The sequence below is a fragment of the Mustela nigripes genome, chromosome 2 (genome assembly GCF_022355385.1).
Source record: "Mustela nigripes isolate SB6536 chromosome 2, MUSNIG.SB6536, whole genome shotgun sequence".
In the NCBI taxonomy this organism is placed as follows: domain Eukaryota; kingdom Metazoa; phylum Chordata; class Mammalia; order Carnivora; family Mustelidae; genus Mustela; species Mustela nigripes.
Window position 1 is genome coordinate 102,408,110 of NC_081558.1, and position 25,829 is coordinate 102,433,938.

Here is a 25,829-nt window from a genome sequence, read left to right on the forward strand (position 1 = left end):
GATGTGGGGAAAATGTTTGTGATGTAATAATCACTACCCAGAATATATAAAGAACTCATACAAATAAATAAAAGGACTTAATAGAAATGGACAAAGGTTAAATTAAGTAATTTTTAGGAAGAATGCAAATAGCCTATCAACACATGGAGAGATGATCAGTCTTACCAGAAGTACAGGAAATGCAAATTAAAACTATATCAGGGCTCCATGTTTTGCCTATTAGGCATTGATGGTATTCAGGTGTTTATGTGAATATAAGGAAACCAGCTTTCCTATTTTCTGATGGAGTGTATTGATATAGCAAGCCTCTTGGGGGAGAATTAAAATTCTGATCAGTTCTAAGTGTTTTGTAAATTTATAAAGGTGTATGTCCTAGAGGTGTCTGGCTACCTCAAGTCAGTGGAGTATGCACTCATTCCAGGGTCCTGAGTTCAAGCCCCATGTTGGGCATGTAGCCTATTTTTTTTAAAAAAGTATATCCTATTACACACCAGTTGTTTCTTGGTATCTGCTCCATTAAAAATGCTTGTGTATGAATGTGCACAGTGATAGGGCAAGTACCAGGATGTTCACTGCAGCATTACTGGATAGTAAAAAAAAATCAAAACCACCTAAATTTAGCTCTACCAACAGAATAGCTAAATACACTATAGTATATTCATACTGTTAAACTGACCATAGCAGTTAAAAAAAATACAGATTTCCATGTCCTAACACGGAAAGATCTCCAAGATGTACTGGGTTTTAAAAGGCAAGTTGCAGAATGATGCGGTAGAATGTGTGTGCATGTGTGTACATGCATGTGTGCATAAACTCACAGCTGTATGTATAAACATGCTTCATCTTCAGAGGGGTTAGTTTAAGTCCTGTAACGTCTGACTTCACCTTAGATGCAGAGAGAGCTATGGATGTAGAAAGCACAAGGAAAGTTTGAAACTCTGACAGGCTTCATCCTGGTAGAGATTTCCGCAGTGGACTTGACTGTATTTAGTATCCAGAATGGGTTTCAGTATAACTTTTAGAAACGGCATTATACCTGTACCTACAGCCCTCAAAATACAGATTATCTAATATCTAAGGCAGGGAATGTTTGTCATTTAGTTCCAGTTACTGATTTCTGCCATGGGTTCCTTCTTTGTATTGAGCATTGGCAGTAATCAAGACTTTCTTTTTGTCTTGCCAGTATTTATTTAAATTTCTTTCAGCAAGTTGGCTTACTGCTGGAAAAGGCTGACCATCTTATAAAAAGTTCCAATTAAAACATATACGGGTGTCCACAGCCTAAATGCATACCTGAGTATAGAAGGTCTGAGTCACTGTGAAGTGAAATGTCAGAAATAAAGTTCAGCTTATTTAAACTTTAAACTCTAATGCAGACTTTGCCCAGTGGTGGGGCCACAGCTTTCTCCTTTGCTTCTATCTGCTGTGGGCAGGTTCCATTTTTCACCAACTGATGGAACACAGCATCTGTGTTGTGGTTTCTTTTTAACCAGAATATAAGAAAGTATTTGCTGACTGAAGCCAGAGAAAAAAATAGACCTGAATTTCTTCAGGGTTGGCAGACTGCTGTTACAAAGGTAAGTACGTGACAAAAATGAAAACTCAGGCATGTCAGGGGGATGGAATCATCTTAGGGGTGGGTGTCTTTAAGAAGCATTTTAAGACTGATGATGGAGATAACCAGTGAGAGTCTGGAGGCTGCAGAGAGGCAGCTTAGAGTAAACCTCTGTTTAGTATTGATCATCTAGGGCTTCGTTTCCCAGTGCTTGTGGGGAACAAATTTACTCATTTCATCCTTGGGGCAGCTGCTAATGATATGATTGCTGTATTGGGGGGAAAGAAGAAAAAAATAGATATGTGACTTTTTTCTTTTGGTGGCGCCTGCCTCTTGCCTCTTATTTCCAGATGACCCACATAGACCCAGAGAAATGCTGAAAAGACCATATGGATCCACTAAGGGAGGAAGTGCACTGGGCTTCTTACCAGGCATTTGGGGAAGACAGTGTCTTGAGTGTTTCAGTCTGAATGCAGCACTACGTTTGCCCTATAGATACTCAGGCTATATGTGGGGCAGAGTGCCCAGGCATGTCTTCTCATTGCTGTCGCAGATACCAGTGTCTTAACATTTTATGGTCCCTGCTTTATTGTTTTCAAAGTGTTTTTGCCTGTGTGATCTTCTCTGATCCTTACAACCTGTGAGGTAGGCAGATTGGTCATTTAGGGATGAGCATCATCTTTATTCTATAGGTGAGAAAACTGAAGCATAGGTGTGACCTTCCCCAAAGGCCATTAGAACTATTCAGAGTCAGGCCCTTGACCTCAGGTTTGTCTAGATCACTGAACACAATCTTAAAAGAGGTAAAGTCTTGAAACAAACTTTAAGCCAAACCCAAAAGGACCAGATTTGTTCATCCTTGAACTGTACTGAAAGCTAAGTACTTTCAGCTATGTCTTAAAAGCATGTATTGAAAACATATTAAACATATTAAAAACTAGGTATTAAAAACTATGTATTTAATAACCTAGTCTTTTAGTTTAAACCAGAATTGAACTTATAAATTGTCTAAATTTACCCAACTACAATATCCAGGTACTCTAAATTTAGTCAGGATCTTTCATACTCCCCTTTTAGGCAGAATACATAACCAGTTCTTTTGGAAACCTGCTTATCTTTATGCTTTCTTTGAAAGAGTAAAGATTTGTGTAGTAGGAGATCAAAAGTGGAGACTGCTAAGCAGGATCGTTAGGAAGTATTCAGAGTCCAGGCATACGCTTTTTGATCCACAATCCTATTTTGGTCAGTAATCTGACAGCAGAACTAGTAATCCAAATGGAAGTTTTAAAGTGGGATTTTGATTTCCTATTTCTCTCATTTAGGCAAAATGTTCTGTAAATTACAGTTGGTTGCTTGCTCTTTGGTATGGGTAGATACTTCCATAAAATCCCATACTTTAAATACCAGAGGTATATACCAGTACACCAGCTGTCTTGGACAGAGATGGATTTTTGTCTTTTGCTCATCTTTCCATAAAAACAAATTATCTGAAGACAAGTACTTAGGTTTTATTTTAATGATCATTTTGTTTTTCTCTTTAGTGTATTCCACAACAGAAAAATGACAGTGACTGTGGAGTCTTTGTGCTCCAGGTAAAGATACCTCTTTTTCCAGAATTTAGGATGTGTGAGTTAAAATTTGTTGGGCTTAAGACAGATGGGAGCCCCTGTGGTATGTACCTGGCACTAGGAACAGGTAACAGTATTTCCTCCTTCCCTTCCTTTGTTGCTGGGGAGCTATAGATTCTGCACTTTCAGATGCGTTATCTTTAGAAGCACCACCTTCTAAAGCCAAGAATTAACAACAGGTATCCACCTCTTAACAGAGGTTATTAGTAAGGCACACTGGAAACTGACCTCAATCTGTATTGTAGACCCTTGGCATTTGCAGAATTAACTATATTTTTTTTTTAGCCATTGGCAAGTGGTCTTTAACCAGAGTAAAAACTACATTTTACATAAGGGCCACATTGAAAAACTGCTTTCTTCTGCTGTGAGTTCCTTAGTGATCTTTAGGAGCTACTGAGAATTTTGTTAAACATTATATTTACAAAGGAAATTGTATATAATTCATGAGCTTAGAGATCTGCAAGGATCATGAAAGATGGGCTCATTCCTCTGACTCATGAATGTCTTGGGTTTGAAAACAAACTGAGGTTCTCACTTAAAGACTATGTTAGGTCTAGCTGCTGTCTCTGCACATTACACCTTTAGAAGAATTGGAGCCTCTTTTATCAGTTTCTGCTTCTTACAGTATTGTGTGGCCAAAGGGGAGTCCCCAAGTGAGATACTTACCAGGGAAGGTGACTCTAATTTGGAGGTAAATGTTTTAAAAGCAATGTGTTTTACATCCAAACTTTAAAACGCTGCCTTAGACCCTATTCTATTAGGTCTATATCTGGGGAAATACACTGGGCTGCTTCCTAGCTCCACATGCCACTTAAGTGTTTCTGCGACCTTTGCAGTACTGCAAGTGCCTCGCCTTAGAGCAGCCTTTCCAGTTTTCCCAAGAGGACATGCCCCGAGTGCGGAAGAGGATTTACAAGGAGCTGTGTGAGTGCCGGCTCATGGACTGAAACTCAGCAGGGACTCTGGGAGGTCTGACCAAGTTGAAGCAGATGGTTTGTTACTTGAATCTCCAAACACTTAGTTGAATTTTTACAGATATTTCAGTTCAGTGGTGTTGGGCCACTATTGTTACCTCAAATTTGTTTTTTTGCCCTATTCATTTCTCTAGCTACCGTGTACGATTTTTTAATGTTCAGTTTGGTTTCATTTTTAATTTTATGGATTCCGTGTGTTTCCCCCCCATATTTAATATTTATTATCCAAACGCATGCATATAGACAGAGCATGCAGTGCAGAGTATTAAAAAAAAGAAAAAAAAAAGCCTAGTAGATTTGGTGCGGCTTTTGAAACTTAGTTAGACATGAACTGAATACAGGTTTAAAATTTAATCCCAGAACCTAAAAGTGCAGGATGTTTTTAATTCAACGTAACTCTGAGAATGATAGTTGTTCCCTGGGGTGTAAAGGGTAGCTAGGTGTGGTGGTTTTGACAAAGCCAGTCCTTTTACCTGCTGCACCTTTCACTGATTTCCCTCTCCCAAGTGAGTCTTGCCGAGTGAATTGCATTCCTTTTGAAGGGTGAGAAGTGGCCAAAACCTGACTGGTGTGTTCTGTTTAGAGAGGCACATGTAAAGCACAGTGCCTACTTCGGGAGGAGTTGGTTGAGGTGGGAGGAAAAGACAACTTTGGATGTCCAGTTAAGACATGAGAAATTTCAATCTTGGCTTTAAGAACTGTAACAAAAAGGCTTAAGTCTTATGAAGGCTTTGGCTGGAATACTGAATTCTCTGGATTTTTGGTTTTGGCCCATTAAAAATGTTAATATCCATTAAACTAGTGGTCAAACACATGAGAATTCAGCCTTTCTGAGTACAAGCTGTTATCCTTGTGTGGTCTCCCATATGGAAGAAATTAAGATTTGCCAAACACCTTTTTTTCCCCAAAGGTGTTTAAAATCTAAATCTTCAAAACTAAAGACTGACCAGGTCTTTTGCAGATGGGTAGGGAGGAGAGAAGAGGAAGGGTAACAAGACTGGACTGCAGAGGAGCACAGCAGATAATGTGTTTTGCTCTTCCCTCTGGTCATCTCAGCAGCATGCAGGGCTCCTCACCTGGCCTCCCTGACCACCCTGAGACTCCAGCGCTGGGGTCTTTTTTTCACTTCGATCAGCCTTGCCTACTGGGGGAAAGCAGAAGTGACCCTGTCCTTATGCTTAGCTGCAGTAGGATTAAAGTAATGGATCTTGCATCTTTATTCTAGCCTTTTGTGATACTTGAAAGGAAAGGGAATCTGGAAAGATGCATGTTAAATTACCCAATTATCTTTTCTGAACTGGGGCAGAAAAAAACACAAAGGTGTATGTAAGAGTCTCAGAAGTTTACACAGAATACCAAGTAAATGACAGAAGATACTTGGCATTATGCCTGTTTAGGTGTGACTATTGAAATAAGCAGATGAAACATACAGTTTAAACTTGGCCAGAAGGTGAGGGTGCCAGCAGTCGAGGGTAGAGTCCAAACATGTTTACACGCAGGGTTCCCACTCCCAGACATTCCAAGCACCAACACCAATGTTTACATTGTAAAGAGCCCCCAGTACTCTCCAGAGCCCTCTGGACTTACTGTAAAACCAGCTCAGTATTTCTTACTGCAATCAGAGGCACTTTATGCTGCTACAGTTAGGGTTATGTCATCATTAAGAGGACAGCTTAAGCAGGGACAATATCTTGAGGTTTTCCAACGTAATTACCCAAACGTGAAGTTTTTTCAGATCTGCATGTAAGATATTTGCCTAACTTTTGGGGGGCAGGGAGGCAGTTATACAAAGTAGCCAGTATAACTAGGCTGTGGACTCCCACTATCTTAAACTTCAGAGCTCCCGTTCACCTCCTCACTGACAGAACCAGGTATGTAGAAGAGACACCAAAACTGAGTCCTGAATCTTCATGTCCCAAACTTGAATTGCCGTTTCCTACAGTCTGAGAAATGGTCACCCTTCTGGGTGCTGAGGCAGGGGTGCACATAGGTAACTAAAGTGAACTGTCCAAGGCCAGCTTCCCTTTTACTTCCACTTTAAGAAGGTGCCTTGAGGTGCACTGTCCAGCATGCTTTTGCCTAAATGTCAGATACTTTAAGAATGTGGTTCAAAATGTTTCTCTGTTGGTGGAACTTGGTTTAAGCACACATAGTTGCTTTTTCCCCCTACTCATGATTAGGTGTGAACCTCTATTTAGCCCTAGCCCCGTATCAGAAGGGCCTTTGTCCTGATGTTTGCAATAAATTCTTCCTTGCAACAAAGACGTTTTTGAAATGTAGTCTGGACTGCTGGTGGAAGAGGCAGGCATTGTTTTATTGTCACTAGCTTGGCACTGAATTGTTTGGGTGCCCACAAGGTGGGCAGCCCTTATGCTTTTGGGGTTGAGTGCAGGCCTTGTACAAACTAAAAGCTGCTTACGATGTGCCTTCAAGCTGTGCCCAGTCCTGTCCATCAACAAACTTACTATAATTCTTTCTATCCAGTGATTTGTCCTTACATTAAATCTGTAGCAATGAATATAGATTTAATTGAGCTTTTAGTTGAGTTCTCTTAAGAAAGGGAACGTAAGGAAGGAAAAAGCAGCAGTTGCTGCCAAAAGTCCCCAAATCACTTTTTGGTTTTGCACTGTATTTCCTACTTATCACTGAATATCAGTGACCCCGGTCACGCTGGATTCATAGTTGTATAAGTACCGCGCGCTAACCGATTGCGCCACTGGAGCCCCTGGATTCATAGTTGGAACAGAACAACAGCCCTAACTGGGACACAGCCAGCACTAGTCTAGAGCTGCCCTTTTTCTCTGCAGTTTTGCTTCACTGTTTCCCTGCTTTAGAAGTGCTGACTGGGAGAGCTCTGGGTGTATCAGACCCTTCAGGCGTGTTAATAGTGTGAACTGAATATACTGACTACCTGCTCTGTTTAATTATGTTAAGAAACCGAACTAATCAGCAGTTGCGAAACACCTGCTTTTATTGCGTGTGAGGCTCTGCCTCCTGGCCTATAGATAATTAAGATCTAGAGAATATATCATCAGAGAAGTGCTAATTGTATTTGGGTGTTACAAAAACAGGCCTAGATAAGCTGTTCACTTAAATGGTACCTTTTGGTCAGAAAAAGAATTTATTTAAAGATTGTGATCATGTAAAATTACTCAAACCTTCTAGCAAAAATATTTTTTTGAAAAATAAACTAAATACCTTTATAAATGTGTGTTCTCTTGAATAACATGTACTTCAAAGGCATGCTCTTGTCATGACAAGGCTCATTTATGAACAGTGACCAGTGTAGGCCCTAAGCAGCCTACCCTTCCGTAACACTGCCAACAGAATTTTCTGCAATGATGGCAGGATTCTCTAAGCATCACTAGTGGCTACCGTATTAGGTACCTGTCAAATCACAAAACAGACATGCAAATTCACCTTACTCCTAAATATTCCAGAGTAAGAGTTCCAGTGTCATTCTTTATAGGTGACATGTAGGCAGAGACAATGATAATTGGGTTTGACAATTCAAATGCCTGTGGTTTTTAAGGCCTGTAGAAATCTTGAGTTATGTTTTTACTACAAAATTGTGAAATACGTTAATTCAAACTACAGTGTCAAAGAAATTTTCAAAATGCTGTGTCCTCATTAAACATCTGCAGATGGTTCTTTCCTAAGCACTTACAACTAGTTATAGCTCTTAATAATCCAAAAGTCGGCCTGAATTTAATGTGAGAACCTATACTTACTGTAATGGGAAAGATGTTCACACTGAGATACTTCAGCACCAACTTTCAACAACTCTAGTGGAAGTTATGAGATACTCTGTTGCTAGGTGAAAAAATTTCACTTAAGGGAAAATCATATTAGACTAACAGTTTAATGAGCAGTAGTTCATATATATTAGAGAGATCACCTTGTACCTTTAAATGCAAAATAAATTTTACAGACTCCCTTCACTATAGAGACTATCAGGTCACTATCCAGGCTCTGAAACTCAGCAAGCACAATTAGGGGGGGAAAAAACTTCAAATGAAAACTGGCTGAAACATTTCCTGTGGGAAGCAATTCTGATTGTTCTTTGTAAGTGTCCTCTTGATCTTCAAGCTCTTTTTTTTAAACCCAGTCCATTCCTGAGATCGCTCTGAAAATGAATCTTTAAGTAGAACACATCTTTTGAAAATGTGTACAGTAAATGCTAGTAAAGTCTTAATACATAAAGCATACAAGCCCAGGGCAGTGCTTTAAGGCTTGCTTCTGCATCAGTAATCTAGGAAGCTCCCTTGACTCCTCTAAGTTTGGCTTTAGAGACCAGAACTCAAGACAGAAAACAAACTCCGGTCAAACATCTCACTAATTCAAAGTTATACAACATAGCAAAACCCCATTTATTACACCTTTTTATTTCCTGCAAACTGAAAAAATTTTAAGGCCCCCATGAAGACCATGAATCTATTATCAATTTTTTAAAATTTTCCATCTTCCTAAAAGAAGTGTGGTGTTTTGGGCTGACAGAACAAATCTGTTGCCACCGAACACAAATTCTGATAACAGTGACATAAAATCATTCTGGCCACTTGACATATGGACAAGATCCTAAGACTACAGAATAAAGGCATTCCTTTGGATTCTGTCCTTTAATAGTTTTCAAAAGAAAACCATGAAAAGGGTTCCAGCTCAGTAGAGACCTTGATCAAAGCATGGTAAACGTGGGCAGGTTTGCAGACCTTGGGTAATGCACGGCAAATTCAACAGGCCAAAGAGTGAGTTTTCATGATGGGGTCTCACCACTCACTGGTTTTGGGCCAGTTTTCCATAGCCTCCTCTCCCAGCATCATAGTCCTGCCGATACTCATCTCGTACCTTAATTGAAAAGAATACAATTACATTATAGAGAAGACTGGTGTAAGGAATACACCTCCCACAAACACACTAGCAAGTAAACTGCTTAGCCTTTTCAGGTACCATAATGTGAACATTCAATCAGGACATGACATTTTCTTGAGCAACGGATATAAAGCTCAACTGCCTTGCAAAATTAAGATTACCTACTGGTTTTGTGAGAGTCATGTGCTCTACCAACTGAACCAGCCAGGTGCCCCTACCTAATATGTTTTTGGTTTTGGTGGGTTTTTTGTTTTTTAGTTTTTTAACCAAACATCATGCTTATACTCACCAGCACTGAGAAGTAGTATATTCCAAAGAATAAGTACTTAAATTAGGCTATTTTACAATCAGAAACTTAAAACTTATTTCAGTGCATTTTCCTTTTGTTTAAGACCCTCACAAGTGCAAAATAGCCCCCAGGAGAAGTCCAATAAGTGGCTTATGAAAATGTACAGAATATAATTTACCAATCCTAATGTGTAGTTTTCATATTCACTTCAAGCCAAAATTAAGGGCACAAATCTGTTTTCTAAAAGAACAAACATAAACGGACAAAGCCCTTGTCACTAGGAATGGACTACCAGGCAAAGACTGAGCCAAGAGAACCCTTCCTGCATACCTGGCCCCCAGATCGCCCACGGCCATATTGCCTGCCCTCTTTAAAGCCTGCATCCCAGTCTGTGCGAATGATCCGGTCATCCAGACGAGTTCCATTTATGTACCTCATGGCATTTTCCGCATCTGCTCTTGAATAGTATCTTAAGTTGGAAGCATTAAGGAACACTGTATAGCATTTCTCCAAACATTTTTTGGAAATAGAGGAAGCCACATCTAAATGAAACTGAGTTGTTAAGAAAGAATACAAAAACAAATCTAACCAGATGGATTTCAGAGACAGTAACTTGGTTTGCACATCCCTGTTAGAGGTTGGTCCAGGCGCACTTGCAGAGTCCACTATGATTTATCCAATGCTACTGATCGTGATTTCCTGGAAAATCATGCTGATGATTATTTTGTCCCACTGTCCCCATATTTTGGTTTGTAAAGTATAAATATGTTCAGTGCAGGTTTAGAGCCCACACTGCACACTTATCCAAGGAAACAAAAGCATCCAAATTTGGAACTGTAAATTCCAAATGCAAATACAACTACTTTAATAAAAAAGAGAAGATTACAGTGCACATGGAATTGCCACTGCATTTCCTTAGAAGGAAAGACTCAGTATCCTATCACTCAAGTTAGTTGCTCCCAAACCTATTTAATCAGATCCACTCAATCTATCTTTGGGGTGATATTTTGTAAAAAGTCCATAAGCAATTATGCTCATTAGCTGCACTCAGGGAAGCACTTGCTAAAATCCCAGTGTCCAACACCTACATGATGCCTAGCACATAATGGGCATTCGGTAACTTTTTGCTAAATGAATGGCATGATAAAAGGGCAAAGTGAGGAAAAACATTGGCAATGGCAGCTTCTCTTGGTAATCATCTACTGTTTTGATTGTAGATCTCTGACACACAAGACAAATGCAAAACCATTCCAGTACTCAGGGGCTGAATATTCCCCACATGGTGGATTTTCTTTGCTTTGTGTCTTCTCAATTGTTTTCCCTATACCCTGTAAACTTTGATGCTATTGCCACCTGAGGCAAATGTAAAATTTGGGCACTCCTGACCCTGTGTCTCAAGGGAGAATGGAAGTAGCTTGCAGAAATCAGACACCAAAATAAAAATTTTGGAATAGGTCTGAAAGTAGGGCTTCTAGTTCAAGCTGACAGAGTGAGCACATTCCTCATTTCCTTTTCAAGACCCCATTAAAATGACAGAAAAGATACATACACCCAAAGAATAGAAGAGGTTATCAGCAAACTAGAGGTTCAAGAAAGATGAAGGAAGAGTGCTAACAGATGAAAAGTCACAGTTTGAAATATTCTTGAAGGGGCTTAAAGAAGGAGACAGCAAATAGGGTTTAATTAAAGGTCTGTATGTGGGAAGATGACCTGCTAGCAGGAAGGCATTTAAACCCAGGCAAATAGGGGGTGCCTGGGTGGCTCAGTGAGTTAAAGCCTCTGCCTTCAGCTCAGGTCCTGGTCCCAGGGTCCTGGGATGGAGCCCCGCATCGGGCTCTTTGCTCAGCAGGGAGCCTGCTTCCTCTTCTCTCTCTCTGCCTGCCTCTCTGCCTGCTTGTAATCTCTGTCAAATAAAATAAATAAAATCTTTAAACCCAGGCAAATAAAAATAGAATAACAGAGTTCTGAACAAACTGGAGGAACCCTACAGGGCAGTGTCTTTGATGTTGTTAAGTCAAAATAAAATCTCTTTTCATTCTGGCATTTGGGAAACCCACATATAACAAAGGTGAGGCAACAACTTGAGAGAGCTCTGCCTGGGCCCACAAAGTTAGTCTTCTTTCCTGTAATTATGACTGGAAACCCAGGGATCACCAAATATTTAAGGAAAATTTACAGCATAAACACAACCCCCCAAAAAGAAAAAAAAAATACCCTGGTAATTTGGGGCACAAAATTTTTAAAAAATATGTTAGACGAGGTCTGGGAAACTTCTCAGAACTATAAAACAAAATGACCAAAAAAGAAAATGTTAGGAGAAAAAAACCCAAGCAAAAAATCCAGGAGGTCCAATATTTGAATTTCCAAGGAGACAATAGTTTGGTTTTGACTTTACATAAAATCAAGATATATATATCTACATAACAAAATACTACACAGCCACTTAAGAAAGAGGTAGACCTATGTGCATGAACATAATCTCTAAGGTGGGGGAAAAAACAGTGCATGCAGTAGGTTACCACGCATCCACAGGATCACTGCTGGAAAGCTACCCAAGAGACCAATAACTCTCTGGGTTTAGAACAGTACAGAGATTTTTATTTTCACTATACCCTTTATACTTCTGTAAACACCATGAGCATCTATTTTCAAAAGATTATTTCTTAAAAAAATCAACAGAATATAAATATTCAGAACAGAATATAAATGTCAGCAGCGTTCACAATGCAGGAGTGTAAACACATTGGGCAGAAGGTAAGAGGTAGATGAAGGAAGGAGAGGTAGAGGTAAAGTACAGGGATGCTAATTAGTGGATGGCCTCATTCATTTTTTTTTTAAACTAGCCACTCTTGGCCCCACCCTCACCCAATAGCTATGCCAGACACACAGGAAGGATACTCCACAAAGCAGAACCCACATGCTGTTTTCTTCATCTTATCCAGGCCCATAATGATTTTCTTTATGTCACCACTTTTGCTAAAGAGTTCATAGATCTGTTCTTCAGTTGTGTAAAAGGAAAGATTTCCTACATACAACGTACAGCTCTTCTTCAGTAATTTTTCCTGTTCTTCATTGTCACCCTGGAATGTCAAAGAGAGAAAAAGTTAAGCAACACAATCCAAAAAGAGTCCTGCTTAAATAGTATGCCCAAGTATGGCAAAAACTCATTAATTCTAATTTGGGAATCAGCTTTTGTCATCATCCCAGTCTACCACAAATCCCTTGCCAAAGAGAGACAGAAACAGGCATTCACATTCGAAGACGCCCTTCTGCAGGTCCAGCCTGCTTTCGGGACACAGTCACCACTGAAGAGTCAAGCATGTGGCCTTCCTCCTGGGCTGGACTGCCATGCAAATGGCCTGCCTTCTCTGCCAGCTCCACATCCTCAGCACTGGCACCTCCCATTGCTTGAATTTAACTTCAGGACCTTGAACCAATATACTAGAAAGGCTTTTTTTGTAATGAAAATAAATGGATTTTCAGAGATAGGGTATCCCCTATAATATTCCCAAAGAAAATGTTTAAAACAACTGCTTAGATGGTTTACATGCTCAGATATTTTTCTGAGTTTAGGAGAAAAGGTAGTGATCACTAAAAACAAGAGCTTGCCTTTTTTTTTTTTTTTTTTAAGATTTTATCTATTTGACAGAGAGAGACACAGCTAGAGAGGGAACAGAAGCGGGAGTGGGAGAGGCAGAATCAGGCTCCCTGCCAAGCAGGGGGCCTGATGTGGGGCTCAATCTCAGGACCTTGGATCACGACCTGAGCTGAAGGCAGACACTTAACCAACTGAGCCACCCAGGCGCCTGAGGACTTAGGTTCTTGACAGTCTTCCTAATTTGGAAGACAGGATGAAGCCAGAGACAAGAATATAACTGCCCTTTGGCCAACCCACCTGACAAACCCTGGGGCTCCTCATGGGCTAGATATGGTATTTTATGCGCCTGCAGAGAAACCAGGTGTTTGTGTCCTCTCACCTTCTCTTCTGACCTCCACATTGGGGAGGACAAATGCTAATAACTAAAAAGAAGGCCTATCCACTGACCTGCTCTCAGACTCTCAGGTTAAGACTCTAACACCAACTGTACAGTAGTATTCCAGTTTGGAAAGTAGCTGAACAGATCTACACTCAGGCCCCTAGAGCATTTTCAAGAGACCTCCCTTGTTCATTTCCTACACCATATATAATTCTGATCCAGTTTCCTTCACTCCAAGAACAAGACTTTGCATTACTTGTCTCTGAAAGCTTTGTAGCATAGAGCTCAGCATAACAGGTCTCACGTGATCACATTCAGTGGCAGACTGGAGGGATAAAGAAACCATCTAAAGGAAATCACATCAAAAGGAAAATGATGAGATAAATTATGGTACATCAATAAATATAAAAACTATGCAGCCCCAAGAAAAATGTATATGCACATGCAGTTACAAGTAACATCTCTGAGACAGTGATGACCACAGTGAGAACGTGAAGGGTATGCTCCAAAATACACATTTTTTGAAGTACGAATATAAAAGGTCTCATACACCAAAATAGGTACATGTTCCTCTAGGGCGAATCAAGGGGTCACAGGTCAGAGATTTCCATGTAAGAAGTTGCATTTAATTCTCAGAAGTGAATGAAGCAGGTCCTAATCTATTTGCCTTATTTTACACTTGACAGTTAAGTAACTTGTTCAAGGTCATACAGCTACTCAGTAGTTGCAGGTGGAATCCAAACCCAGTCTTATGCTCAATCTCATACTTTCTTAAAAAGTCCACAGGGTAAAGTCATTCTACATTAAAAACAAGTTTTCAGAACTTTGGAATGAGGCATTACAGAAAGTAGATTCACCTTACTTATATCACTGCTGTTAAAAGATTTATTGAAATTACCCAGGAGGCCTTCCTTTTTTTCTTTCCACTCCTCTCACACATGTAAGTAACCTAAACAGCGTACAGTTTAAGACAACTGTGATGTAAATCCTTACTTAAGGTATATTAACCTGGATTCCATTCAGGGAACTCTAGAAGTTCCTCATGACAGTATCTTACTACTATGTAAATAAAGCTGCAAGCCTTAGACTAAACAGACGAGTAACAGAACAAATTGAAACCTTTCACAAGTTGAAACCTTTCACACTTTTACTCTCACTGGATGCCTGAAATTCAAGATGGTAATGTGGAACTTAAGAACTGTAAGAGACAGAAGTGAAAACCTTGCTTGGCAGCATTTAAAAACGGCTGCCTTAGTGAATGAATTTCAGGCCTTCCTCACTTTGGCCTCAAACAAAATTCCCTTTTCCCCACACCCCGCTAACAACGCTGTACCCTCCACGCCGACCCTCTGCTCAACGCGTGCCTCCTTTCCTTTCACCCGCCGCCTCCCTTTTCTGAATCCTCACAAGATTCCCTTTCCCCTCACCATTTCTGCTCTAGATTATGATTACTTACCGGCACTTACAATCCTTACTGGAAAATTAGAAACTCTTAGGGTGCGGACACGGTCTTCCCTCTCCCTCTGGGACTTAACAGGTTTAAGCAAGAGCCCTCAATAAAAGTTACCTAATAATCAGTGGTTGACCAGTGTCGCACCACCTCGTCCCCGCCTTTGTTGAGACTGAGCAGCCCACCTCAAATATTTGCCGCCTTCCCTTTTCCCATAAAAAACACAATGGCATAGACCAAACTAAAACCTCTCTTCTGAAACCGAGTTCTCTGCGCTTGACACCTCCACTCTTAAAGTGCCGAGCCTGGACAGTCTCCCTGCCCACCGTGAGGATTCTTTACGGTTGGAGACAAAGCTCAACTTTGTGTCTCCTAGCTACCGCGTAGAACTTAGTAGGACCGTTCTACGAAACCAAGAAGGGAAGGGTTCCACGCGCCACAGGGCTGAGCTAAGCTAAAACTAAAGTTATAAAGAGGATGTGGTTCAGGAAAACGCCCTCCTTCCCCGTACTCCAGCCGTCAAAGGACACCCCTGCCCCTCATATCACAAAGTCACTTTCCCGACGCAAAGCCTGCGCAAAAAATGCAAGCCGCCGTTACCACCGCCACGGGAATTCCTCTGCACTGGCCTGGGAAAGGCAGCAGCTGCAAGGGAATGGGGCAGCGAGCCTCAGGTGCTCTATGAGATAAGGGAATTCAGTGGTATCCAAACGCCCTTGCGGCTCCGTTCCCCAGCAGGCCCCGGGGCCTCACTTCGCGTTTCGGGAAACCAAAGAACGGAAAACGACATAATGAGAAAAGAGCAAGCCAATTCTCAGCGTTCTGGCCCTGGGCCTTCCCTTCTCGCGGCCCGGCCTCCCTCACCCGGAAGTGCTGGTCCCGGTACTGGCTCAGCTCCACGTAGGAGTCGCTGCGCAGCGCCTTCAGAAGGCCGCCGGACATAGTGCAGAGAGGTGAACGAAAACGCCTCCACTCCAGTCACAACGAGACTGCCGCGGCGGTGGCGGAAGCGGAAACGCGCGAAGCGGAAGCAAAACGTAGGCATCCTGTCGACCAATCCCCGCGCAGGAATGTCGTCAGCGGGCTGCGCGGGCGCAGCCGGGGTCCGTCCTTATTTGTCGCCCGTCGGAAGCGAGAGCGGCGTGCTTCGGGTTCCGGGTCGCTCTGAGGATGGTGCTTCGGCGGCTATTGGCCTCCCTGCTTCACAGCCCGCAGCTGGTGGAGCGTCTGTCCGAGTCTAAGCCCATCCGGCGTGCGGCGCAGCTCACGGCCTTCGCGCTGATGCAGGCCCAGCTGCGCGGCCAGGACGCAGCCCGGCGTCTTCGAGCCCTCGCGGCTGGGCCCGCGGGCTCCCTAGGTCGCCGCGCTGCCCGCTTCAGGGACACCTTCGCAGAGGAGCTGCGCCGCGGCCTCCGGGAACGCCCGGGGTCACCGCCAGGTAACCAGAGGGGCCCGGGCGATAACCCCTAAACCCAGGCCGGGACGGGCCAGGGTCGCCGGCTTTCCCTTCTGGGCTCGACACAGGCCTCGGCGCTCAGCCGTCATCCTGGGCGCAGTGCACGGCTTTGAATCCGGAATCAGACTGTTTGCCTTCAGAGGCCTCGTTCATCAGAAAGCCCAGGCCAAACCGACGTCCCCGGCGAAGCCCTGTGATCGGACTGGGCACGGCATGAAGAAATGACCGACCACCCCCCGCCCCAAAGCCGGGAGCCTGGTGCACCACGTACAGAGAGCCCTGAACGGAACCACAGCCGGAGGCGTGTGCCCTCTGCGAGTGGGACTCAAACTCGTGCTCAGTGATGCTGCTTCTGCCCTGATAGCGCAGCGCGCCACTTCCAGGGGAGAGCACGGATGGAAAGACGCAGCTGCCAAAATCCTCTGATTAAATGTGTGAGCCGAGTAATGGGTGTGAGTGTGGTACTTATCTCGCGAGATGGGTTAGGGGTCAGGGGGACTACAGGCCCATGGTAATACTAGTTAACCCATTTTGAGTGTTTGTTCTGTGCTGGCACTTGGTAACTGCAGTCTGTGTGGGTGATCTCACTCCCTACAGCCACTTTCATAGGAGGACGTGGGCTGCATCCTTACACAGATGGGATGTTTGATTCCAGGGCCTCAGTCCTTAACCGCAAGTCTCTGAGCCTTTACCCTGACCTTCAGTGCCTGCCTTCACCTCCCCGACCTCCATTATCACCACGGGGCGTCAGAACTGCCTATTATGGAACAAACTACTTGGATTCCTCTTGCCAGTTTTAGAGGATCTGGGATACGATCAAGACAGCTGTTGGAACCATGAGTGGAAAATCCGTGGTATACAGAAATGCCTGGTCATTTGAGGCCTCTGACCGAATTTCTGATTGCTCTTTAGTTAATCATGCAAAATGCTTCGAGGCTGGTGACCAACCAGAATTTATATCCTGGCCTTTCTGATAGGTACAGAGAAAGAGCTGGATAGGGGTGGAGAGACCTGCTGTGGGTTTGGAGAAGCTAAAGTAACATTCTAAATATTCATACTTCTGACTTGATATCCTATCCTGGTCATCCCATTGGAGGTGCTGCTGTTTAATCCTGAGGCCTGGAGTCCCACTCTCCTCATGACCAAAGTCCTGGTTTGGCATCCTTTCCACACCCCAATCCTATTAAAGGACAAATCCTCATCCCAGATCAGAGGCAACTCTGGATCCTCCTTTGAGGCTGGTAGTGAGGAGCCTGGGGAGCTTGTTCCTTCTCTGGCCTTCCTGCCACACTGGTCTCAATCCCACTCATTTGTCTCTGGATCTCAGCAGCAGAGTATTAGCTGTCCCCAGCCCGACTTCCTACCCTCAGCACAGGCAAGCACACTCACTGGGAGGTCTCTTTCCAGACTGGCAGGGACAAAAAGGGAAGCAGGGCAGGAAGCAATGAAGCTGCTAGACAAACTGATCATTTTGGTAAGAAAAGAAAGAAAGCAAGAGAAGGGGGCTGTGTTTATTTCTCATGGAAGTGGGTAAGAACTAAGTTCTCTCTGTTTTTGTAGAAGGAGTCGGAGCAGAGAGAGAAAACTTGGTCCTTTCTGGTTCAGCTGCAGGTGATTTCAGATGACTTCTGCTTCATTGGAGGAGACTCCAGTGATTGTAGTCACCGGCTTGCCATCCCACCCATAAGCCTATTACTAAAGAAACATCAGATTCTTCCCACCACCCCTGGTGGCAATCTCCCAGCATGCTTTTCAAGCTTTCCTAAATTCTGCTAGAGAGTGAAGCAGGGAAGCAACTCATCCTGCTATCTTGCAGGGCAATTCTGATTCCTCCCTTGATGCTGCATAAACTTAGATACAAACGCTTTATGGACAAATTTATTAGAAGTCAGACCATCAACAATCTACACAGACTGTTATAACCAATTTCCTGGAATTCCTCCAGGAAATTCTGAGATTGTGGATCCAACTGGGGGAAGAGTCTGGGACCCTGGAGTCAGGTGTCTCCAAGATGGCACTTGGGCAGAAAAGCCATCTTTGGCTGCAAAGAAAAGAGGAAGTATTTCCTGTGTGCCAAAGATGACGCTAAGCACTAGGGATAGGAAGACAAATGAGAGGTTCATAGAAACATAAACCACAAGAGCAATTACTACAGAATTTAAAAGAGGGAAAAGTCCAGTAGTTTGCTGGAGCCAATGTCTACTGGCATCTCCTCTCAGCTTGGAGTTCAGTAGCATCATTGTGGTAGTTTGAAATCAAGTCAGGTGGGAGTATTTACGCCATGGAAATCGGCAAATGCTCCACATGGGGGCTTTTGTGCCCCCAAAGAATGGTTGCTAAACATTTACTAGCATATCACTGACCCTGCCTGTCTTTGGGGTTGGAGTCAGGAGGAGCGTGTGGCACCAAGAACAAGCAGCAGCCACGGAACAGCGTGACTGGGAGGGCCGCTGCTTTGCGCTGCCCCAAACCTTAGCCAGCAGAAGTCAGGACTAGAAGAATGCTCAGGCTTGGTCAAGTGTTGGTTTGGTCTCCAGCTCTGTATTGATTTACAGCTCAATGATTTCTGTGGCCTGGGTGCCTCTTATTTTCAGGAGGTGGTAGAGATTTGAGGAGGGAGAATGAGGACAGGGTGAGTGCTGCAGCTCCTCACATTCCCAGTGGATTGGTTAGGGGTGCTCTTAGAGGGGGCACCCGTGCCTGGAGCTGTGATGATAGCTTTCATCACCCACATGGCATGGGGTTTGCTCTCTATCCTATGAAGCGGTTTCTGATGGGGGCTTTGAGCTTAGTGAGCAACCAGACTGCATTTAAGAAGTCTCTGGGAGCACCAGAGAGCTCCCAAGTGGAGACAGCTACTAATTCTCCATTCCCACTAGGGCCCGCTGAGGACGGGGAACATCTGGGCTCCCCAATCCAGAAGAATGATCCTTAAAGGGTGAGATGCAGAAAGGTCCTACCCCCTCCCTCAGGGACAGGAGTAGAAGAGAGTGAGGAGAGCAATTCTAGAACTATTTGTTTTGGTAATAACCCCATGCGGAGACAGCAGGCCCCAGAGTACCATTAAATACACTGCCACACCAGGGCTGCTTAAAGAGCTTTGGGACAGATATGCTTGTTTAGATGGGGGACATGCACTGCAGACCAAGGCATGATACAGTGTTAGCTGGCAGACACCTCAGAGACACTTTTATCCACTGTACAGATTGGCAACTGAGGCGAGGTGAGGGGAAGGGGCTTTCTTAAGATCACACAGCCAGACAGTGGCAAGTAGACCAGGGACTAGAACTCGGGTCTCTGGAATCTGAATTGCCTGCTCTCTAAATCACCACTGCCTCCTTCCTGGTGATCTAGGAAGCCGGAGGGTTATCCGACAGGAAGAGATAAGGCATCCTGGAAGGTTTGAGAGAGGAAGCCATCTGCACGCAGATCTCTCTCTTTTCATAACCAGGTGCTACTACTTATCAAAATATCACAGTGGCTAGAAGGAATAGGGCAGGAACAGACCTGAGGCTGTTCACCAGACACCGGTTACACCAGGTTCTTTGGGGAAATTGGTGTCAGGATTGTGACTGGTCAGATCTTTGGTCTTCAAGGGGAGAAGGGTGCCAGCTTACCCAGAAGGCAGAGCAGCCAAAGCCTATGCACAGGAGAGGCAGGAGTGGGACCTCTGGAAGGGAGAGGAATGGAAGAGAATCAGTGCTTTGTTCCAGCCCAGCTACCCACACAGAAGGTGCAGTGGTACCTTCACCTATGGCCGACTCATGGGCGGTGGCTTTTTGGTCACATTGCCAGGCTTCTCCCCCAGTTCCAAGATGTGAAGGCTGAGATGGTTTCTCCAAGCCCCACTCAGCAGAGAAGACAGGGTTGGTGGGTCTTCCAGGGTCAAGTGGGGAAACAGGAGCGTCTCACTCTTGAGAGGGAAGTGGCACTTCTCCATGGCAGGCCTGGCGGTGCCCGGGGTCACCACAAAGAGGCGGCAGAGCCATGGCCCACCAGCCACCTGGCAGGCTGGTTGTCTGGTGAAGTTGTTCAGGGCTCGGCACAGGACCCAGTCCTCAGTCCCAGCCAGGTCCACCACCTCCACCGGCGAGCCCAGGCCTGGGAGGTGGAGAAGGTGCCTGGGGGGCATGTAGGTGTGGGTAAAGAGGAGTGTGTAGTGGGTGGGTAGGCTGGGGGATGCGGGGGCATGAACCACCTGCTCCAGGTGCCCCAGGCCAGGCACTAGGCCCCCCTGGTGCAAGCAGCCAAAGAAGAGGGCGCCCAGGACATTGAAGAGGACCAGGGGGCCCTTGCAGGGCACAGGCTGGGTCTGTGGACTACAAAGCAGGACGAGGGGGACTAGGAGGGGGATCAGGAACCGAGCCTCCTGGTGGCTAAAGGCAGAAAGCAGGGCCAGAGGCGTGAAGTAGAGGAGCAGGAGGCAAGACCTGGGGCCAGAGAGCAGGCTCCTGTGCCCCAGAGCCCTCAGGAAGCCCATCTGTGCAAAGGCCCGGCGGCAGGCTTGCAGCTGTAACCACGCCGCCTGCAGGGCCTGGGCATGCAGTATCCCAAAGAGCAGGAAACCGTTGACGGCCAGGTGAGTGAGCCGCAAATGTGTGCCATGCCTTGCCAGGTTCTGAGGATCCAGGTTGTAGTACAAGAAGTTGGCAGGCGTAAGAACGAGGGTGCTGGATCTAGAGGGACTGGAGAAATACCAGCTGTCCACAGCCACGAACACCGCCGCCACGAGGCTCGCTCCCGGGAGCAGCGCCAGTGTTTCCTTCGCAAGCGACCTGAAGCCGGAGTGCGCCGCCCCGCGGCTGCTCCAGAGGAAGAGTGGGACCAGAGCAAAGGCCAGAAACGTGGGCCGGTTGAAGAAGCCAGCAGCCACGATGCCCCCCAGTAGCCAGCTGTGCCCCCACGGGCCCGGGGCGGGCTTCCTGTGGGTGGGGCTCCACGCCAACCTGGGGGACACCACCACCAGCAGCCCTGCAAAGAGCAGTCCCTCGATGGCGTTGGAGAAGGTCCTCGTGTAGAAGACCAGGGTGACGTAGGAGCCGGACAGCAGGACCAGGGCGTTCCAGCGCTCCGCCCCCCACAGAGGGGCCAGGTGGTACACGGCCACGTCCAGGGCAAAGGAGAGGGCGGTGAGGAGGAGTCGGGGCCCCACCAGCAGCACGTAGCCACTCACCGGGCCCCGCCGCGGCCCCCACTGCTCCCAGAGCCTGAGCAGCCAAAAGGCGGAGCCGGAGGTCAGCAGCGGGAAGAGCACCGTGCGGCAAGAGCTGCTGGGGTCAAATTCCCAAGGCCGCGCAGCCTCCACGCCCAGGATGTCCTCTGCGGACAGAGAAGCGGAGCTGAGCCAGGTCCAAGCTCAAAGACAAGGGTTGCAGCCCCAAGATGTTCCCACCCCCTCGTCAGCGTGCCGTGCACACTCCCCGAACTCTGGGGACCGCGGGTTTTACGCCGGTTACTGCTTTATGTTGCAGCGGACCTGACGGTTAGGTAGGCGATAACCCAAAGGGAGGGGCGCCTGGGTGGCTCAGTAAGTTAAGCATCCCACTCTGGATTTTGGATTAAGTCATGATCTCAGGGTCCTGAGATCCAGCCCCGCTTGGGGCTCCATGCTCATCAGGGAGTCTGCATGAAATTCTATCTCTCTGCGCCCCTCCCCCACCTCTAAAATAAATATCACCCCCCACACACCCCCCAAAAAGAAGAAGAAGGTGAAAAGGAAACAAAATCAAAGTCAGATCAATCTGGCTGGGTTTTTCCGTTTTTGGTTTTTTACTGGCTCAGGTTAAAAAAACTGGCAAAGACTGGACCTTTCACCTGAAGAAACAAATCCAGCTGTGAGCCCTATGGCAGGGCCAGCTGCATGTTTCCCCAGTATCCATTGCTTTCTTCCTTCCTTAGTCTCTTCACTTGGGCATTTGGTCAGATATAAAGACTATTTTTCAGCTCTCTTCACAGCTAGGTGTGTTCATGTAATACATTCTGACCAATGGGATGGAAATGAGCAAAAAGTATGTGACATTCAAAATATGCCCTTAAAGGGGTGTCTGGCTCACTCAGTCGGAGGAGCATGTGACTCTTGATCTTGGGGCTGTAAGTTTGAGCCCTACGTTGGGTGTAGAGAATACTTAAAAAAACAAATCTTAAAAAATATATGCCCTTAGAGAGAGCAGGCATGCCCATCTCCTCTCCAGTGGCTGGAAAGACTTCATTTTAGACTTGATGGCTGGAGCTCAAGCAGCCATTTTGAACCATGTGAAGGTTCAAAACTATGAACCATATGGAGGAGGAACCCATGTGCCCACAACATCTGAAAAGCCTCATAGTCCCTGTCAGCCATCCTCTTGATATATTCTATACCCCTCTGCAGATAAATTCTAACAAGTGAGCATTCCAGGCCTGGATTCCCTCACCCCTCAGAAGAACCCAGGAAAGAAAAGTTTCAGTATCTCAGACCACAGCCCTGTATAAGTTTCCCTAAGCACCCGGGAAGCCCCACTCTAAAATCTCTCCACTGAGGAGTCCAAAACAACTTTCATTCTGAATAATTGGTACTGTTGGTCCAAGCAGGAAAACATCAAAGAGGCTGGCATTTCATTAGTACTGTCCAGAAGGTCAATGTCGCTGGTCAGGAAGGAGATGTGAAATCCCCACTTTCAAGTTCTTATTCCAGACAGGCTCATGGATTTACTGCTCAACCCCAAAGACATAGATTCTCTCTCCCCCTGAGTATGCAAACAGCATATCTTTACTGTATGCAGGAAACTTACCTGCCATGACCTCGGGTGACTGGAAGAACTCATCTGGGTGTACGTAGCCTGTCTGTGGCAGGAGACACCACACCAGGCGGAGAAGGCTGAGGCTGGCCCACAGCACACGGAGGGTCATCTTCAGATCAAACTGCTGCCAAGATCCTGCGGATGTCTGGAATGGCTTCTCAGTCTGCTACAGACACTATTCTGGTTCCATGGACCGGCACCTGCTGAGGATAGCCTGTGTTAGTTGTTACAAGGTGAATTATACACCTTGTTACAAGTTGTTATAAGGTGTGTTCAGTTGTCTGAACAAATTCAAAACGGGTCTACAAACAATAAGAGCTGATGTTTACAAATGCTCACTAAGTACCAGGAACCTCACGTGCCTGTCTCACATCATCCTTTCTACAGTCTGGGGCCGTGGGTCTTACTGGAGCCACTTTTTAAATTATTTTATTTTGTGTTTTGTATTTTATTTTTATTTATTTTATTCAGAGAGAGAGAGAGAAAGAGAGAGAGCACGAGCTGGGGGGAAGGTAGAAGGAGAGGGAGAAGCAGAGTCCCTGCTGAGTGGGGAGCATGATGCGGGACTCGATCCCAGGACCCTGGGATCATGACTTGAACTGAAGGCAGACACTTAACCAATGAGCCACCCAGGCATTCTTTACTGTCTCCATTTTACATATAGGGAAACTAAGGCCTCTGTTGAGTGACCTGGTTACTTGCCGACCGTATTTGCTAAGTGTCTAAGTATGACATCTGCAGATAGGATTTAGGGTGGCCTCCAAATACGGGTCTCACCGCCCCATTCTGTTCACCAGCTCCTGTCTATAGGCAACCATGGCAGCCTGCCTCTTGCTCTTCTGAGAACTTTGCAACCTCAATGCATTCCATCCATTTTCCTGCAAAAATAAATGACATTTGACCCCACTGTCTCCAGTCACTCCCTCCAACCTTCACACACCCTGAAAGTTACCTTTGGAAGGTGATGAGAACTTACAGCTATGGTCTGGCTGTGTGCGCCCCACCTCACTAAGGTGTTGAAATCCTAATGATTGATGTGATGGTGTGAGACAGGTGAGGCCTTTAGGGTGGAGCCCTCATGAATGGGGATTAGGGTTCTTATAAAAGAGACCCCACAGACTGAGATGACACAATGGGAGGGTGGCTCTGTGCCAGAAAGAGGGCTCTCAGCATGCTGGCGCCTTGACCTTGGACTTGCAGCCTCCAGAAATGTGAGGAATAAATTTCTGTTGTTTCTTAAGCCACCCAGTCTGTGGAATTCTGGGACAGCAGCCTGAGCACATGAACACACTTCCTCCTTGTGGGGATTTTTACTCTCCCAACTCAAGTCAGTAGGACTCTCAGCCGGTGGCATGAAGGACCTCCTTCTCAGACATCAGCACCCTCGTATCATCTCAGGTACACAGAAACACAAGTTTGATTCTCCTCCAAGGATACACGTGGTGACTGTTTTTCCGAATTCGGTATTTTATTTTATTTTAAAGATTTTATTTATTTATTTGACAGAGATCACATGTAGGCAGAGAGAGAGGAGGAAGCAGGCTCCCCGATGGGCAGAGAGCGCTACGAAGAACTCAATCCCAGGCGCCCCCTCACCCCTGACTTTGATATTTTATTTTATTTTTTTAAAAGATTTTATTTATTAATTTGACAGAGAGAAATTACAAGTAGGCAGAGAGGCAGGCAGAGAGAGATAGGGAAGCAGGCTCCCTGCTGAGCAGAGAGCCCGATGCGGGACTCGATCCCAGGACCCTGAGATCAGGACCTGAGCCGAAGGGAGTGGCTTAACCCACTGAACCACCCAGGCGCCCCTGACTTTGGTATTTTAAAGCCTGACCTTCAACAGCCATTGTTCTCAGGTGGAATATGTCTTCACAGAGGAGAGGAGAGAGAGGGAAGCGCCAGAACAGGAATCTAGTAGAGACTGACAAGGAGCCTCTTGATCCTTACTAACACCTCGAGGAGTTTGAAAGATAACTTTTGCAATCTCTGCTCCAGCTTTTGGACTGAATTATACAGATCCTTTTCTCCAGAGCCAGTGAACGAGTATCCCGACTTTTAGAGAGAAGTTGGGGCCAAGCTTGGTGCTGGGATGCAAGCAAGGATTCCATTCCGCCCCAGGCAATGCCCGAAAAAGAACTTCAGTTTCCTCTGTTTTGACCTTAGCCTGTACTTCATCACTGATCAAATTCTTCTTCTTTTTTTTTTTATTATGTTCAGTTAGCCACCGTATAGTACATAATTAGTTTTCGATGCAGTGTTCAACAATTCATTAGTTGCATATAACACCCACTGCTCATCACAACACGTGCCCTCCTTAATACCCATCGCCCTGTTACCCCACCTCCCCACCCCCTCCCTGCTGAAATGCCCAGATTGTTTCTCGGGATCTGCAGTCTCTCATGGTTCATCTCCCTCTCTGATTTCTCCCCTTTTGGATTTCCTTCCCTTCCCCTATGATCCTCCATGCTATTTCTTATGTTCCACATATGAGTGAAACCTTATGATAATTGTCTTTCTCTGCTTGACTTACTTCACTTAGCATAATCCCCTCCAGTTCCACCCCTGTTGATGCAAACGGTAGGCATTCTTCGCTTCTAATGGCTGAAAAATATTCCATTGTATATATGGACCACATCTTCATTTATCCTTCTTTCCAGCTTACCTCCTTTTTTTTTTTTTTTTTTTTTTTTAGATTTTATTTATTTGTGAGAGAGACAGTGAGAGAGGGCATGAAAGGGGAGAAAGTCAGAGGGAGAAGCAGACTCCCCGTGGGGCAGGCAGCCAGACGCCGGACTCTGGGATCGTGACCCGAGCTGAAGGCAGTCACTAAACCAACTGAGCCACCCAGGCGC

The 25,829-nt window shown here is 45.4% G+C and overlaps 4 protein-coding genes across 8 annotated transcripts in view; 2 read left to right on the forward strand and 2 right to left on the reverse strand.

Annotated features, from left to right (window-relative positions):
• The window catches only part of SENP5 (SUMO specific peptidase 5), a 58,808-nt gene extending 49,944 nt beyond the window's left edge, over window positions 1–8,864 (forward strand). For 2 of the 4 annotated variants that reach the window (XM_059391215.1, XM_059391216.1), the window contains exons 8-9: window positions 1,494–1,577; window positions 3,097–4,113. In XM_059391215.1, the coding sequence (XP_059247198.1) occupies window positions 1,494–1,577; window positions 3,097–3,297 (285 nt within the window). In that variant the 3' untranslated portion in view covers window positions 3,298–4,113. The other 2 variants (XM_059391217.1, XM_059391219.1) reach the window with 2 other exon arrangements.
• NCBP2 (nuclear cap binding protein subunit 2) lies at window positions 8,523–15,762 on the reverse strand. Of its 2 annotated transcripts, none has more exons than XM_059391220.1 (4): window positions 15,607–15,762; window positions 12,214–12,395; window positions 9,646–9,784; window positions 8,523–9,002 (listed from the first exon to the last, which is right to left on the reverse strand). In XM_059391220.1, the coding sequence occupies exons 1-4, from the start codon at window positions 15,682–15,684 to the stop codon at window positions 8,931–8,933; spliced, it is 471 nt and encodes a 156-aa protein (XP_059247203.1). In that variant the 5' UTR covers window positions 15,685–15,762; the 3' UTR covers window positions 8,523–8,930. The 2 variants fall into 2 exon arrangements, with proteins under 2 accessions (XP_059247203.1, XP_059247204.1); XM_059391221.1 differs by lacking the exon at window positions 15,607–15,762 and adding an exon at window positions 14,749–15,585.
• Window positions 15,763–15,813: 51 nt separating this feature from the next.
• NCBP2AS2 (NCBP2 antisense 2 (head to head)) lies at window positions 15,814–16,641 on the forward strand. The gene has a single exon (XM_059391222.1). The coding sequence runs from the start codon at window positions 15,913–15,915 to the stop codon at window positions 16,210–16,212; it is 300 nt and encodes a 99-aa protein (XP_059247205.1). The 5' UTR covers window positions 15,814–15,912; the 3' UTR covers window positions 16,213–16,641.
• Window positions 16,642–18,062: 1,421 nt separating this feature from the next.
• On the reverse strand, window positions 18,063–23,049 carry PIGZ (phosphatidylinositol glycan anchor biosynthesis class Z). The gene is made up of 3 exons (XM_059391223.1): window positions 22,966–23,049; window positions 19,816–21,517; window positions 18,063–18,239 (listed from the first exon to the last, which is right to left on the reverse strand). Exons 1-2 carry the CDS (start codon window positions 22,970–22,972, stop codon window positions 19,950–19,952), a joined length of 1,575 nt encoding a protein of 524 aa, XP_059247206.1. The 5' UTR covers window positions 22,973–23,049; the 3' UTR covers window positions 18,063–18,239; window positions 19,816–19,949.
• Window positions 23,050–25,829: the final 2,780 nt, after the last annotated feature.

Excerpts from the sequence above, each read along its gene's own strand:
- NCBP2AS2 (XM_059391222.1), top strand. The coding sequence starts at position 15,913 with ATGGTGCTTCGGCGGCTATTGGCCTCCCTGCTTCACAGCCCGCAGCTG.
- NCBP2 (XM_059391220.1), bottom strand. The coding sequence starts at position 15,684 with ATGTCCGGCGGCCTTCTGAAGGCGCTGCGCAGCGACTCCTACGTGGAG. Across the intron at positions 9,785-12,213 it reads TGTGGGTTCTGCTTTGTGGA|ATACTATTCAAGAGCAGATG; the intron begins GTATCCTTCCTG and ends TTCCAACTTAAG. Across the intron at positions 9,003-9,645 it reads GTGGGCGATCTGGGGGCCAG|GTACGAGATGAGTATCGGCA; the intron begins GTATGCAGGAAG and ends TTTTCAATTAAG.